This window comes from Ranitomeya imitator, chromosome 5, assembly GCF_032444005.1.
Source record: "Ranitomeya imitator isolate aRanImi1 chromosome 5, aRanImi1.pri, whole genome shotgun sequence".
Taxonomy (NCBI): domain Eukaryota; kingdom Metazoa; phylum Chordata; class Amphibia; order Anura; family Dendrobatidae; genus Ranitomeya; species Ranitomeya imitator.
In genome coordinates this window covers 47,499,961-47,517,216 of record NC_091286.1, presented here as the reverse complement: position 1 = coordinate 47,517,216, position 17,256 = coordinate 47,499,961, and the positions used below count along the sequence as shown (strand labels likewise).

At 41.6% G+C, this 17,256-nt stretch overlaps 1 protein-coding gene across 1 annotated transcript in view; it reads right to left on the bottom strand.

Moving 5' to 3' along the window:
• TTC7A (tetratricopeptide repeat domain 7A) overlaps positions 1-17,256 on the bottom strand; it is a 405,643-nt gene that overhangs the window by 209,757 nt on the left and 178,630 nt on the right. The window contains exon 11 of the mRNA XM_069768639.1: positions 11,954-12,058. Coding sequence (XP_069624740.1) covers positions 11,954-12,058 — 105 coding nt within the window. The remainder of the gene's footprint in view (positions 1-11,953; positions 12,059-17,256) is intronic.

The following is a 17,256-nucleotide window of genomic DNA, read 5'->3' as shown; positions in this document are numbered from 1 at the left end:
CCAGACCTGAATCCCATAGAACACCTGTGGAGAGATCAGAAATGGCAGTTTGGAGAAGGCATCCTTCAAATATCAGGGACCTGGAGCAGTTTGCCAAAGAAGAATGGTCTAAAATTCCAGCAGAGCATTGTAAGAAACTCATTGATGGTTACCGGAAGCGGTTGGTCGCAGTTATTTTGGCTAAAGGTTGTGCAACCAAGTATTAGGCTGAGGGTGCCAATACTTTTGTCTGGCCCATTTTTGGAGTTTTGTGTGAAATGATCAATGTTTTGCTTTTTGCTTCATTCTCTTTTGTGTTTTTTTTCATTTTAGACAAATTAAATGAAGATAATAATACCAAATAATTTGTGTTTGCAATCATTTTCAGGAAGAAAATGAGTATTATCTGACAGAATTGCAGGGGTGTCAATACTTTTGACCATGACAGTAGATGTTTTGGACTTTAAAAAGGCATTTGACACTGACCGACACAGATGTCTAAGGGATAAATTAAGGTCTTTAGGTTTATAAAGTACAGTTTGTAATTGGACCGAAAGCTGGATCAAAGATCGCACCTATAGGTTTATGGTGAATGGCTGCTACTCTGAATAGTCTCCGGTTATAAGTGGTGTACCCCAAGGTTCAATCAAGTATTGTTCCTGCCTGAGTGGGAGTAGTTAATCGCCTCGCTGCAGCGTGCCCAATAGCCAGTACATAGCAGGCAGCCTTTCTGGTGACTAATTACCCCAGGTGCAGTACCTAATCTTTTAATTTTTTTACTTTTAAGGACCGGTACTACCTCCAGACCCGTGGGACAGCCATGGGGGCGCCTCGAGGATTCTGGGGTGGTACCGGTACATTGACGATATTTTGTTTATTTGGCATGGTTCAGTTGAACTACTAAAAACGTTTATGCAGGATTTTAATCGCAACAGCCTCAACATCAGGCTCACTTATAGTCACAGCGGTAAACAAATGTATTTTCTGGACATTATGTTGTTGGTTCAGGAAAATGGATATATACATACAGACGTGTTCAGAAAGGAAACGTCTGTCAATGCACTCCTCCATGCCTCCTCATCCCATCTTGATTCCACAATTAGAGCTATACCTATTGGGCAATTCCTCAGAATGAGGAGAATATGCTCTACCGAGGAGGTATTTGACAGACAATCAGTGGACCTTGGGGAGAGATTCCGCGTTCGCGGATATAGCAATAGAAGTATTAAAAGTGGTCATGCTCGTGCCAAAAAACAGAATAGATGTGATCTTCTATCCCAAACACCTAGTCAAAGAAGAGATGATGAGGGAAAGATCAGGTATATATCGACATTTAACCACCAATGGGGTTTAATGAGGAAAATCCTCAGCAAACATTGGCCTATTTTAAAAACTGAACCCACATTGGCAAAATGTCTCTCGGACGAACCACTCATGACGGCCAGGAGGGGAAAGAATCTGAGAGACATTTTAGTCAGGAGTCATTACACTACCAAAGCTCCTACTATATTCGGAGCAAGAAAACAAAGGTGGGGTTTTTATCCGTGTGGCGATTGTATGGCTTGTCGCAATCATATAAGGGCTACATCATTTGCCTCTGCTGATGGCCGTAAAGAGTTTACAATTACGGATTACATCAGCTGTAGCACCACATTTGTGGTTTATATGGCCAGATGCTCATGTGGTCTGTCCTATGTGGGACTTACCTCACGTGAGCTTAGAATACGGACACGTGAGCATATAAGAGACATCATGGGAGCTGGGAAGGCAGATGATGTTAATACCTTAAAAACCATACCTCGCCACTTCAGGCTATATCATGATTGCAACCCTAAGGATCTAAAAATCTTTGGCATTGATCATGTAAGAGGAGGCATTAGAGGGGGAGATTTGAAACGCACTTTAGCGCAATTGGAGTGTCGTTCGATATCCATTTTGGGCACCATGTCCCCATTGGGGCTGAACGAGCAACTTAGTTTTGCATCTTTCCTATAATTAATGAGAGTCAGATTGAGGTCTTTTACTGTTTCCGGATTTTAATTGTGTGTTTTATACCTTTCTTTTTTAGTATTGTTCTTGTATCGTCATTTTCCCAGTGTCTATCTTCTGAGCGTGTGTGGACTATGTTGGACATCATGAGGCATCATCAGCGGGATATCGTATGAGAACTTATCCATATGTCGTACTGGAGGAATATCGGACTAACACCAACTTGCTTAACATTATTGTATTTTTTTTTTTGTTGTTTTTTTTTTTTTTTTTGTTTTGTTATTTTTTTTGTGTTTTCTCAGTATGCTTTATATTTGTTTTCCAATATGTGGGATTTACGTGTATAGAGACATTTCTGTCACAATTCTTTTCACATATAGATATAATTGTCAGACATTAGGTAATTCACCCTCTTGGACAAATAGTATACTCACATATACAATTATATATATACCTATTTCACTATGCCAAATATTTGGTATGTTGGCATCAGTATTTGTATTTATTGATATAGATTACTGTTGTTTGTTCTTTGTGGGTCTTACTGATCCATTTTTCTTTACAACTTCTTTTACACATTATTTACACCTTATGTTCCTTATTCTTCAATATTTTGTTAGTGTAGGAGGACTTGTTGATATACACGACACGTTATATATTTCCAGGGTTGCACTTTAACCTTTTTTTTAGTTTCTTTAGTTTTTTAGATCTTATCCGTTTTCAGTATGACAATATGGGCATGGACGCATGCGTAATGCGGCAATCTACCCGACCGTAAATTTGCTATATGATGGGCTGTGATCGCATACTTCATGTATCATCATAATAATATGCTATGTAGGGCTTTTAGCCTGATAACCCTGATCTTTACCTTCCTCCTTATAGCGTTACCAAGGGTTGTGTGGTTGCCCTCTTTCAATATGGCGATTCTAGGCGTGTACGCATGCGCGGTGCGGTAGTATCCGGCAGGCATCGCGCTCCGGCCGCCAGGATGTGACGCGGCGGGCTACAGACGTCATGAGGGATTTCCCTCCACCCGCCCTGTCACAGGAAGCGCCGGACGTGATGCCTTGATGCCGGTCTACATGACGCTGCGCATGCGCCAAATATGGCGCTGATTATTGCCTCCAGGTGTCCCTTTTAGATAAATAAGCGCTCACATACACACATATTCACAGCCCCCCGAGGAAGCCCAACGCGAAACGCGCGTCGGGGCTGCTGATGACACGCACTGGCACTTTTCATATTGGTAAGCATGGCAGAGTATCTATCGATATATATGGATTTACTCTGATTACTCTATGTAGGATTGAGTTTAACGCTACTATGTTTGGAAGGGATATAACTTTATGCATCCCAGCACCTTATCTTTGCACATAGCACTTTAGCGTTGTACACTGGACTATATTTGAGTATAGGTTACCCGCCTGCTATGCCTCCGGTGTTATTACAGTGTTAGTGTCTTTCTTTTGTATGTGCATCATCCCTGTACTTTGTACTGCTGATCTGTTTATATGTGACTTATATGTTTAATAAAATTATTGTTTACTTTTGTACTATTGTTTATGGGACTTTCGTACTCCTTGGTTTCTGTAGGATTGGCTAGTTTTGGAGTGTCCTGGATATTTTCTGCATGGTCCTCATTAATATGGGATTATATCCCGATATTCATATCTAGGATATGTATCAGTGGTATCAGTTCGCAGTACCTAATCTGACCTGAGAGTAAGGGGGGCACCAGAGAGCTGCCAGTTTCAAGGGGAACTTTAAGCGGGATATACATAATTCCTGCAGTTCGTGGTATATTGCAGAGCAGTGGGATACCTAGAATAAGCCCCTGCTGTAAACTAATTACTGCAACCTCCTGCTCTGTGGCCTCCCCTCTAACACTCTCGCACCCCTCCAATCTATTCTAAACTCTGCTGCCCGACTAATCCACCTGTCCCCCCGCTATTCCCCAGCCTCTCCCCTCTGTCAATCCCTTCACTGGCTCCCCATTACCCAGAGACTCCAGTACAAAACCCTAACCATGACGTACAAAGCCATCCACAACATGTCTCCTCCATACATCTGTGACCTTGTCTCCCGGTACTTACCTACACGCAACCTCCAATCCTCACAAGATCTCCTTCTCTACTCCCCTCTTATCTCCTCTTCCCACAATCGTATACAAGATTTCTCTCGCACATCACCCCTACTCAGGAACCCTCTACCACAACACATCAGACTCTCGCCTACCATCGAAACCTTCAAAAAGAACCTGAAGACCCACCTCTTCTGACAAGCCTACAACCTGCAGTAACCACCGATCAACCAAACCGCTGCACGACCAGCTCTACCCTCACCTACTGTATTCTCACCCATCCCTTGTAGATTGTGAGCCTTCGCGGGCAGGGTCCTCACTCCTCCTGTACCAGTTATGACTTGTATGGTTTAAGATTATTGTACTTGTTTTTATTATGTATACCCCTCCTCACATGTAAAGCGCCATGGAATAAATGGCGCTATAACAATAAATAATAATAATAATAAGGTTCAGTGCTGGGCCTACTATTATTCAATTTATTCATTAATGATATTAAAGATGGGATTAATCGTGATGCTTTTATCTTTTTAGATAATGCCAAACTATGTAGAATAGTGAGGTCTTTGAAAAATGTCCTTAAAGGGATCCTGTCACCCCCAAAATCGAAGGTGAGCTAAGCCCACCAGCGTCAGGGGCTTATCTACAGCATTCTTTAATGCTGTAGATAAGCCCCTGATGTATCCTGAAAGATGAGAAAAAGAGGTTAGATTATACTCACCCAGGGGCGGTCCCAGTCTGGTTCTGGTCCGATGGGCGTCGCTGTCCGGTCCGGGGCCTCCCATCTTCTTACGATGATGCCCTCTTCTTGTATTCACGCTGCGGCTTCGGCGCAGGTGTACTTTGCCTTGATGAGGGCAGAGCAAAGTACTGCAGTGCGCAGGCGTCGGGACAGGTCAGAGAGGCCTGGCGCCTGTGCACTGCAGTACTTTTCTCTGCCCTCAACAAGGCAAAGTACACCTGCGCCGGAGCCGCAGCGTGAATACAAGAAGAGGACGTCATCGTAAGAAGATGGGAGGCCCCGGACAGCGACGCCCATCGGACCAGACTGGGACCGCCCCTGGGTGAGTATAATCTAACCTCTTTTTCTCATCTTTCACGATACATCGGGGCTTATCTACAGCATTCCAGAATTCTGTAGATAAGCCCCTGATGCTGGAGGGCTTAGCTCACCTTCGATTTTGGGGGTGACAGGTTCCCTTTAAGTTACAGGCTGACTGACAAATTGAGTGTTTGGCTCAAGATGGAGAAATGTAAAGTTATACACAAGGGCACTAATAATATGTGGGCATATGTTTCAGGGGGAGTAAAACTACGAGAGTCACTTATAGAGAAGGATCTGGGTGTACTTATCTATATATATAATTGCCTAAGGGTTTTTCCGTCTGTCTGTCTGTCTGTCTTGGAAATCCCGCGTCTCTGATTGGTCGATGCCGCCAGGCCTCGACCAATCAGCAACGGGCACAGCGACGATGATGTCATAATGGTTGCCATGGAGACGATGATGTCATAAAGGTTGCCTCGACCAATCAGCGACGGGCACAGTCTGCCGCGAATTCTGGAATCATCATTGTCCATATACTACGGGCACATGCATATTCTAGAATACCCGATGCGTTAGAATCGGGCCACAATCTAGTAGATAAAATAACAGCACAATGTCAATCAGAGGCTTCTAAAGCCAGCAGAACATTGTCATGTATTAAAAAGAGTCATGGACTCACGCAACAGGGACTTAATTCTACCACTTTAAAAAGCGTGAGTGCGACCTCACCTGGAATATGCAGTTTAGTTCTCGGCACCAGTTCAAGGAAAAGATGCCCTGAAGTTAGAAAAAGCGCAAAAAATACATAAAACTGATAATAGGGATGAAAAATCTTTGTTATGAGGAAGAATAAAAAATAATAACATTTATTTATTTTGAGAAGAGACGTCTAAGGGGGGAATAACTTCAACATAATGTATTTTTCAGAGTATAAAACATACCTTACCATTTGCACCCGGAATTGCTAAGAATGATAACTGTAGAACTTTGGAACTGCATTACTGCCATAGAAAATGGGAAAACGCTACATTATATACATATGGAATATTGGAAAAATGAAACTGCAAAATTGTTATGAAAAATTACTGTAAAAAAAACCGGTACTTCGTGCACAGATTGGCCAATATATGTGAGCCCAACAGCCAATGTAAAGGCGTCCTCCATTGTTGGGCTCCTGTCCTGATATGACACCTCTCCTGGGCAGGAAGCCTACAATTTACGGTCCAGGACGAAACCAGCTAACTACTTAAAGTCACCTGAGACTGATGGGAGTAGGAGTGCACATGTCAAAAAAGGCTTGCTACAAATAGAACAAAATGAGCAGCACATCCAAACTAGTGTGAACAGGTGCCAACTAAAAAAATATAACTATAGAAAAGATTAAGTTGCAAGACGTTGGCTGGATGTGCTGGTCATTTTCTTCTATTTGTAGCAAGCCTTTTTTAACATGTACATTCCTACTCCCCAGCATCAAATGCAATTTTTGCAAAAAAAAAAAATTGCAATTGAGAACAGAACCATAGGATTAAATTGGAACGAATGCAATCCGATTTTTAATCGGATTACATTCGTCTGATTTAATTGCAAGCGGGAGCGAGCCCTTAGAGGTGATTTAATTTCAGCTAGATCTTATCTACCCTTTCAGTTTAAAAAAGAAAACTGAGCAAAACAATTTGCAGTGTTCAGTGTGGTCCAATTTTCAAAGACTCTTTAGAATGAAGAAGATGGAGATTTGTTTTTACCTCTCCGCATCCGAGAAAATAGGATCCTGCTCTGATCAAACTCTGAGAGGGCTTAGAATAATTGGACCGATTTGTCCAGATGAGAAACAATTGTGTGACCCTGGTCTTGTCACGGCTAATGGACACACATGCATTGGCCTGTTCAGTAACTTAATTTTAGACGTATAGTCTATATGGCAGCAATGCAGTTTACATTCCACATATTCGGTGATTTTTGCTATACGCGGTCACTGCTACACTTTTTGATTTCTAGATAATATTCACATATGACCGTTTATGTGCCTTCATGGTGTAGCTAAGGTTTATTTTTTGCCACAAACAGTCAAGAATCTACAACGGCTAAATATAATTTTAATGTTTGGACATAAATCAGAAATGCTCCTTGTGAACAGTCTCTGCGAACGTGACAAGTAGTCATTTTCTGTGTGTGCGCAGTGAAATGTCCTGGAAAATGCGAACATATCTGTAATTATTTTCATCCAAATTACAGTTTTGCTGCTGTAGTTTTGGCTCAAAATTGTTTGTCAGATATAAAATAGTAATACAAAACCTAAATGCAAAAACAATGACTCAAAACACCAACCATGAGTACAGGGCACAGCTGGGGGTCCTGAGACCCAGGTGCCATATGTTATCACAGCAAGTTACATAATTGTAGAGAGTTTTCTATAAGAAAAGCGATTGTCTTCTTTCATTCTTGTCTACTCTACTGGAAGACTTGTCAGAAAACAGCGAGGATTCGGAGGGAAGATTAGGAAAAAGATCAGCATTGCCAACTCAAAACAATTTTCAAACTTGTTCTTGCTGAACATCGGGACCAACAATGACTTCCTTGGAGGCATCATGCATCAAAGTAGGGTAGATTCAATCAGGGATGTTTTCCACTAGACAGATGAAAGGGTGAACTGTTTGTGGAAACATTGTGCTTGCGTGGTCAGACTTTGAAGAAGCCTCTCTGCTTACCATATCTCAAATGTGCCATGGCCTTCAACCTATATTCCCTATACAGGGATCAAGACTTAAAAAAGAAACCCCTGGGTTGCATTCACGGAGTGGCTGCCTTCTGGAGGAGTGATCTGCAGAGGAAAGTCAACTAGGCGGGTCAAATCCAGAGAGGGCAGGTATAACACAAATTTAGGAATTGATGGCTTGATTCACGGGACTCCAGTCCACCGTCTGGGTGAATGGTACTCAGCAACTAGATGAGATGGCCGCAAGTATCTTTCCATCCAGCGTCCTCGGGGTGGCTTTTTATTAGCCAGGGCTGGCACAACATCATCTCTTCATTACGTCACACAAATGACATTGGGCCAGCTATGACAAATCAAATGCCCAGCTGAAGTCACCAAAAGGTAAGAGATTTGCAGGGCTTCCGTTTAGCCGCCAGGTACCCCTGACCTGGGCGATGGACTGGAGTCCCACGATTCAAACCCCTCATCTCACCAGGACGATGGAATCAAAGCCAATATAATCAGGAAAATGGAGGGTTAAGTCACTCCAAGATCAGCAACGGGAGTCAAACAAGCCGGGTCTAGTAGCTGGCTTTAACAGGAGACATAAAATCAGGATAAGGTTTCATTCAGATGACCATTTTTTTTAAAGCACATGTACTATGCGTGGTTTTCACAGAGAAAACAAGCGGTGCTGTTCACAAGTACTTGTTTTGGGGAATTTTGAAGACTATGCCTGCAAAAAAATCACGGGGACATGTCTATTTTTGATCCAAGAAACAGATCAAAATCACCTACAGAGTCTATGGGCCATTGAAAATCACAGACAGCACACGGATACCACTTGTCATTGAAATAAGTAGGAGAAGCTTTGCAATTTTTTTCTTTTTTTGCATATGAGAAACTCACTAATGGTAAAAACTAATATACCGACCAAGCACCGATGAAAATTGGTCCAATTTTTGGCGTTCGAGAAAAATCACTGACGTCTGAATGAGATCTAAGTAAACACTTATTACTAGCAACTCCTATTAGACTGCTAGAAGGTTAAATAGGGTGTGGTTCTGTCCCATAGGGTACAGCAGAGCGCTAACTACAGAGGAGGACTAGCTGGTCTGCGGAAACACATAATCTCTGGCTGTGTGGTTCCACAAGTCTAAGCCAGCATTTGATGTCTCTCTATTGTCCGTGTTGTTCATCTGATAGTAGAGAGAGAGGCAGCTGGAGCAAGACCAGATAAGACAGAAGTCTTATAATGCAGCAGATTTATCTGAGTGGTTCAGGCTGTTTGATAAATTTGGTTCATCCTCAGACTATGTAGGTTAAGTTTACACTGGCTTAAACTTTGTAAAAGTTGGCTTAACTTCCACTAATAATTTTTGTGGATGGTGTCACAATTTCGACCACAGGCCTTTTTCTTCAGAGCTGCACCCCTTTGCCAAGAGTTGTGAAAGGTAATTATCTTTCATTGTAAAAAACTTGTTTCCTTTAGCGGACCTGCAGGTTTCTGCTCCCCAATTTATATTGGGGTAGTTGAAGTCCCCCATAATAATGAGTTCTCCCTGACTTGCTGCCTCACCTATTTGCCTTACGAAGATATTTTCTGCCACTTCCAATATATTTGGAGACTTCACAAACCCCTATCAGTAGTTTATTATTTTTTCACCCTCCCTTTATCTCCACCTAAAGTTTTCATTAGCCTCACATACATTATCACTTGGGTGCATGTTAGGGGTAGTTTTACATATAAGCAGACCCCTCTCCCTCTCTTATTTGTACGGTCATAGCTCTTGTCCAGCCATGTCTCCATTATCCCCACAAGATCATAATTTTCTTCCAACAATATTAATTCTAATTCTTCCATCTTGTTGGTAAGGCTTCTGGCATTAGGGCACATGCCCTTTATGTATTTCTCTGTATCTCTATTCCTGCTATGCCACCCCCGATTTCATCACTTATGACCAGGTCACTATGTACACTATCTTCCCCAGCTCTACAGTAATTGTCCTCCCCTCAGCCACCACCTTCCAGCTATTCTTTCCCCCAGCACAGCGGCCCCCTCCCCATTCCGATGCAGCCCATTCCTATTGTAGAGCCTGTAGCCAACAAAGAAGTCGGCCCCCTTGTACAGGAACCCAAAACTCTCCTTCCTCCACCAATTCCTGAGCCACCTATTCACATCCCTAATTTCCTGCTGCCTCTCTGGCGTGAGAAGTGGCACAGGCAGAATTTCAGAAAATAGCCTTCGAGGTTTTGCTTTACGTGTACAGCCTAATTCTATGAAAATATCTTCCACCTACCTATAACTTTGTCATTGGTGCTAATATTAACCATGACCGCTGGGTCCTCCCCAGCCCCTCCCAGTAACCTGTCAACCTGATAGGGCAATTTGCCAAAACTCAAGCGCCAAGAAGATAACACATGGTTTGGTGATCCTAGTCTTTGTGTCCTATCTGTTGCGTCCCTAATAATGGTATCCCCCACTACCAAAACCTGTCTGGCCAGCTCAGCGCTCCTTTTACCCTCTTACTAGAGCAGACACTCTCCTGGCTTTCAGAGGACATGTCTTGTTGCAGCAGTGTTACCCTGTACTGACACCCTACTCATCTGTCAACTTGTTGGGGTGTGGCAGATTAGGACTAGTGTCCCTACACTCTCCCCCCGGTTCCCCGCCTTCTGTCACTCAGCTGGCTGCCTCACTGTCCTATAGCTCCATGCTACGATCCTTCCCCACATTTACCCCAGCGAGCACCTGGGATTCCAAATGTACAATATGTACACATCTCGCACAGCAGAATGCACCCTCAAACGGCTGCTCAAGGATTGCATACATGCAAAGACATGCATACTGGATGGCGTTTTCAATGATGACGCGTACAGCTATGGCAAAAATTAAGAGACCACCACATCAAAACCCTGTCATGGGCAGCCCAATCTCCAGACCTGAACCCCATTGAAAACCTCTGGAATGTAATCAAGAGGATGATGGATAGTCACAAGCCATCAAACAAAGAAGAACTGCTTACATTTTTGCAGTGTGAAAGACTGGTGGAAAGCATGCCGAGACGCATGAAAGCTGTGATTAAAAATCATGGTTATTCCACAAAATATTGATTTCAGAACTCTTCCTGAATTAAAACATTAGTATTGTTGTTTCTAAATGATTAGGAACTTGTTTTCTTTGCATTATTTGAGGTCTGAAAGAACTGTTGTTTTTTTTTTTATTTTGACCATTTTTCATTGTTAGAAATAAAATACAAAATTTATTGCTTGGAAATTCGGACACGTGTTGTCAGAAGTTTATAGAATAAAAGAACAATTTATATTTTACTCAAAAATATACCTATAAAGAGAAAAATCAGACAAACTGAACATTTTGCAGAGGTCTCTTAATTTTTTCCAGAGCTGTATATCCACAAGTCCCATGTAAGTGAATGCAGTTATGGTCACACATGCAATGACTGCTCCACTGACACATGGGACTGGGAGACCCCCCATTCTAGGGGTCTCTGGGAGTCTCAGTCTGTGTACATTTAGTTGTAAAACTCCTTTACCTCCAAGGGCAACTGACCAGAACAGTTCTATATGATATGTACCTTTTCTTGACTGTGGAGTATTGGTCCATAGATGACGAGGGGGTGATAACATGCACAATCACAGCGGTGCTCCCAAGGGTCCACTGACAACATTCGGCCCATACATGAGCATTCGCAGATAGTACAGTCACTCATTGCCTAGTACTGGCTGTCCAGTTGGATTCATAGGGATCAATTAGAAGCTGCTTATTATGCTCGTCTTAGTGTTGTTCACATCCTGGATCAAAGACGGCCCTCATTAAAATTCTGGAATGCCACACTCTACAGCCGAAAAACAGGAACTTGAGCGAATTAGGCCGAGACACCAGTGTAATTAGTCAGCAGAAGTGGCTGTCTGACACTTGGTGTTTAGGGAATTCCTTTTATTCTTTGCATGTAAAATGTTTGTCACTTTTTTTTTTACTGTTTTACTTGTTCCTTTTTTTCCTAATTTTAATAAATGTAATCTCGGTAATGGCTCTCCAGGTGTAAGTGCTGGGGCAGGATTTCTGCGACTATTTTTATGCTCTGCGGCACCACACCGCTGTGCTTAATGCATTATGTAAGAGTCATTACTTCAGCTTACTTACCCAATGCAGTGGCCCAATGCAGACCTTGGCAGCGAGAAGCAGAACGGTCGGGTCTGTGGGACGCATCTTAGAGCACTCTTTCAGTACTGAAACAGCGTAGGCAAACTGCGGGAAGCAAAGGAGAAAGCTTAGAAAACAAAATCTGGGAGAGGAAATGGTACTAGAGCATCTGTTACTGGTTTATGAGATAGAAGCGATGATATATAGGAATATATTTATCATAATCAATGTTGACTTACTAGTCTATCAGACAAATGTTAGCAAAAAGTAGAAGACAGACATAAAAGGGTAATAGACAAAAAGTGGGTGGATCAATTTATATGATAAAGAATAAAATGGGTGCCAATTCCACTAAATCAGACCACATCGCTCCTAAATTCATCAAAAAACTAAGAGTGTATGGAGGAATAGCAAACCAAACAGCAAAGTGAAGTCTGGCAACGTTTCTAGTGATGTACCCTTCATCAGGCTCCTTGTATCCTATCTACATCCACTGCTCTTTGTATCACTGGGTCTATTCTCACATGAGTAATACTAATTTCCACACACTCTTTCTGGATCCCCAGCCAGCCCACCAATCCTTTCATATACTTTTCCATGCTTATACATTTATTATCCTCAGCCTGACGAAGGGTGCGTCACTTTAAACGTTGCTAGACTTCACTTTGCGCTGACATTTTTGGACATGAGGGGAGCAAAGTAAAAAGCATTCAAACACGCTCATTTTTGTGCCTATTTTTGGAATGCTACACCTCCATACACTATTTATTTTCAGACATGAAAAGATTGAATGCAGAACCTGATTACACAAGATCTGTAGCAAAAAATATACACTATTATAAAAAGAAATGATTGAACATTCATTCTGCAACTTCATTGGCAATGGATTCTTGCGCCTTTTCCTTTTCTTCAAAGCTTCTCTTGATACCTTTTCTCTTATAGATGGCCTTCAGATCTTTGATGAGAAGCATCCAGCAGTAGTCCTCCATCATGTTTGTGTTCCATCTATCTTAGTATCGTGGTTCCATCTCCATGATATCCTGATTAAATCTGTCTCGCTCTTTGCTAACAGCACCAAGGCTTTTAGGAAAGTAGTCCAAATGGAAATGTAAAAAATGTAACTTCAAATTCATCAGACAACCCAAGGCTTTGAAACATTTCAGCATGTTCTACATGATGTACTTAAATATTAGATCTTTGTCGTCCCACCAAGGACCACATCTGCAAGGAGTTTATATGTTCTCCCCGTGTTTGCGTGGGTTTCCTCAGGGTTCTCTGGTTTCCTCCCACATTCCAAAGACATACTGAAAGGAAATTTAGATTGTGAGCCCCACCGGGGACAGTGACGATAATGTGTGCAAACGGTAAAGCGCTGCGGAATATGTTAGCGCTATATAAAAATAAAGATTATTATCATTATTACCTAGAAATTTCTTCACGACTTCTTTATAAGAATTCCAAGACCTTTTCTCAATAGTTTTCATTTTTGTTTCAAACGTGTCGTCTTTCAAGAGTTTCCAAATATCCAGACTCGCAATAATGCCTTTCTTCAGTATTGCTTCAGATAGTCACTAAAACTTGGTACACAAGTTCTTAAAAGTCTATCCTTTTGGTAGAGCTTTCAGAATCTGCTTCATCAGTCCAAGCTTAATGTGGAGTGGTGGTAGGAGAACTTTAGGGGAATCAACTTTCCGCAACTATTTCTTGAGTCCAGGTTGCAAAGACATTCTCGTTGGCCAACTTTTTTGGCTCCAGTGATGAGTCTTATTCTAGCTGTCCCATTCACACAAAAAGTGTATCCTCCTTGCTGCCCAAGGAGCAAAGAGAGGACTTTCAGATCATCACATATTGACCCTCCTTGATCCTCGTAGTTAAGATTCTTGAGAATAAAGTCTAAATTCTCATAGCTTTCCTTTAAGTGCATAGAATTCCCTACAGGCACTCAAACACAGCTTTCAGACTTTTTTTGGATGAATCAATAAAGACTCTCCACTCACTCACATTGTGCTCAATGTTACATTTTTCCACCAGCCCGGGAACATCACTGCACTAGACTAGATCACCGTCTGGAGAAAAGTATGGAAGAAATTCCTTTTCTCTGCTTCTGTACCATAGAAAACAGGTACCAGGAGCTTTAGTCTAGAGCCTAAAAGGTCTGCAGAATGTTTAGGAAGGTCCAAGACCCTAACTAAGTCATTTAATTAGAGCTATAAAAAAGGCTGTGTGTAGCGTGAAAGGCTTCGTCAGAATCCTGCTCTTCAGGTTCTGAGTCTTCTGAATCAGGTGTATCTTCAAAGCACTCTTTCTTCCCTTTGGTGTGAGGGTTCAGTAGATGAGTATATGTTCACATAATAAATACCATCTTCGACGTATTTTTAATTTAAAAATGTACTGGACATCAAAGTTAGGATCTTTTAAGTACGGTCAAATGAGAAAAAAGTATGGACCATCAATGTGTGACATGTACAGGTACATTTTATCCACAGTTCCTTTCGCCTTCTCCATTGTTATTGCTTGTTTTATACCTTTATTGCTTTTCTAGAATATAATATAAGCCCATAAGGAATAGATAAAAAAAAGTAAAATCATTTACATGACTCAGGTCCATCCAGACTGAATGATCGGAACAGAAACACAAAGACAAACAACTTTTCCTAAGGGGGAACAAGATGTTACATAATGGCGTAGATTACATTCTCTGTTGTAAGATCAAAGCCATGAGTGGCAAAAGCTTTTATCGCTTTCTATCTCCTTTAATTACATCGAAATGCAACAATTTTGGATCCATTAACATTTTTAGATGAGATCCTTGTTTTCCATGTTTATGGACTAAAAAAAATTCTAAATGGTCTAAGGCCAGATTCACACAAGCATACTACAGGTCTGTATCAGCAGTCTACCTGTGTTTGCACTGGGCACTGGGGATATAAAAAGTCTATACATCCCTGTTAAAATGCCAGGCTCTTGATACAGTGGGGCAAAAAAGTATTTAGTCAGTCAGCAATAGTGCAAGTTCCACCACTTAAAAAGATGAGAGCCGTCTGTAATTTACATCATAGGTAGACCTCAACTATGGGAGACAAACTGAGAAAAAAAAATCCAGAAAATCACATTGTCTGTTTTTTTATCATTTTTTTTGCATATTATGGTGGAAAATAAGTATTTGGTCAGAAACAACCAATCAAGATTTCTGGCTCTCACAGACCTGTAACTTCTTCTTTAAGAGTCTCCTCTTTCCTCCACTCATTACCTGTAGTAATGGCACCTGTTTAAACTTGTTATCAGTATAAAAAGACACCTGTGCACACCCTCAAACAGTCTGACTCCAAACTCCACTATGGTGAAGACCAAAGAGCTGTCAAAGGACACCAGAAACAAAATTGTAGCCCTGCACCAGGCTGGGAAGACTGAATCTGCAATAGCCAACCAGCTTGGAGTGAAGAAATCAACAGTGGGAGCAATAATTAGAAAATGGAAGACATACAAGACCACTGATAATCTCCCTCGATCTGGGGCTCCACGCAAAATCCCACCCCGTGGGGTCAGAATGATCACAAGAACGGTGAGCAAAAATCCCAGAACCACGCGGGGGGACCTAGTGAATGAACTGCAGAGAGCTGGGACCAATGTAACAAGGCCTACCATAAGTAACACACTACGCCACCATGGACTCAGATCCTGCAGTGCCAGACGTGTCCCACTGCTTAAGCCAGTACATGTCCGGGCCCGTCTGAAGTTTGCTAGAGAGCATTTGGATGATCCAGAGGAGTTTTGGGAGAATGTCCTATGGTCTGAAGAAACCAAACTGGAACTGTTTGGTAGAAACACAACTTGTCGTGTTTGGAGGAAAAAGAATACTGAGTTGCATCCATCAAACACCATACCTACTGTAAAGCATGGTGGTGGAAACATCATGCTTTGGGGCTGTTTCTCTGCAAAGGGGCCAGGACGACTGATCCGGGTACATGAAAGAATGAATGGGGCCATGTATCGTGAGATTTTGAGTGCAAACCTCCTTCCATCAGCAAGAGCATTGAAGATGAAACGTGGCTGGGTCTTTCAACATGACAATTATCCAAAGCACACCGCCAGGGCAACGAAGGAGTGGCTTCGTAAGAAGCATTTCAAGGTCCTGGAGTGGCCTAGCCAGTCTCCAGATCTCAACCCTATAGAAAACCTTTGGAGGGAGTTGAAAGTCCGTGTTGCCAAGCCAAAAGCCAAAAACATCACTGCTCTAGAGGAGATCTGCATGGAGGAATGGGCCAACATACCAACAACAGTGTGTGGCAACCTTGTGAAGACTTACAGAAAACGTTTGACCTCTGTCATTGCCAACAAAGGATATATTACAAAGTATTCAGATGAAATTTTGTTTCTGACCAAATACTTATTTTCCACCATAATATGCAAATAAATTGTTAAAAAAACAGACAATGTGATTTTCTGGATTTTTTTTTCTCAGTTTGTCTCCCATAGTTGAGGTCTACCTATGATGTAAATTACAGACGCCTCTCATCTTTTTAAGTGGTGGAACTTGCACTATTGCTGACTGACTAAATACTTTTTTGCCCCACTGTATGTAAAAAAAAAAAAAAAATCATGCAGAATAATCATTTCAGAACTCTTTCCACCTTTAATGTCATCCATAATATGTACAAATCAGTTGAAAAATACACAGAAATCTTTTCGGGTGGAAAAAGAAAAACAAAGAACTAAAATAAGGTGGTTGCACAAATAGGCACACCCTTAAACTAATAATTTAAAGCACCCTTTGAATTTATGACACCATTAAGTCTTTTTGGGAAGGAGTCTATCAGCATGGAACATCTGGAATTGGTAACAGGTCTGGGCTCTGGCTGGGCCATTGTAAATCTTTTATTTTGGTGAAGCCATTTTTTGTTGATTTGAAGGTATGCTTAGGGTTGTTGTCATGCTGAAAGGTGAAATTTCTCTTCATCTTCAGCTTTTTAACAGAGTATTGAATGTTTTGTTGCTAAATTGAGTGATATTTGGAACTGTTCATAATTTCCTTTACTAAAGACCGAGTTCCAGCTTCCGAAAAACAATCCCAAAGAATAATGCTACCTCCACCATGTTTCTCCGTATGTATGGTGTTCTTTTGAAGCTGACCAGTGTTGGCTTTGTGCCAAACATACGTTTTGGAATTATGGCCAAAAAGTTCAACCTTGGGCTCATCAGATCATAACAAATTTTCCAGCAGACTGTTGTCACATGCAGTACACAACAAATACTTGCTAGAAATTCCTGCAGCTCCTTTAATGTTGCTGCAGGCATCTTGGTAA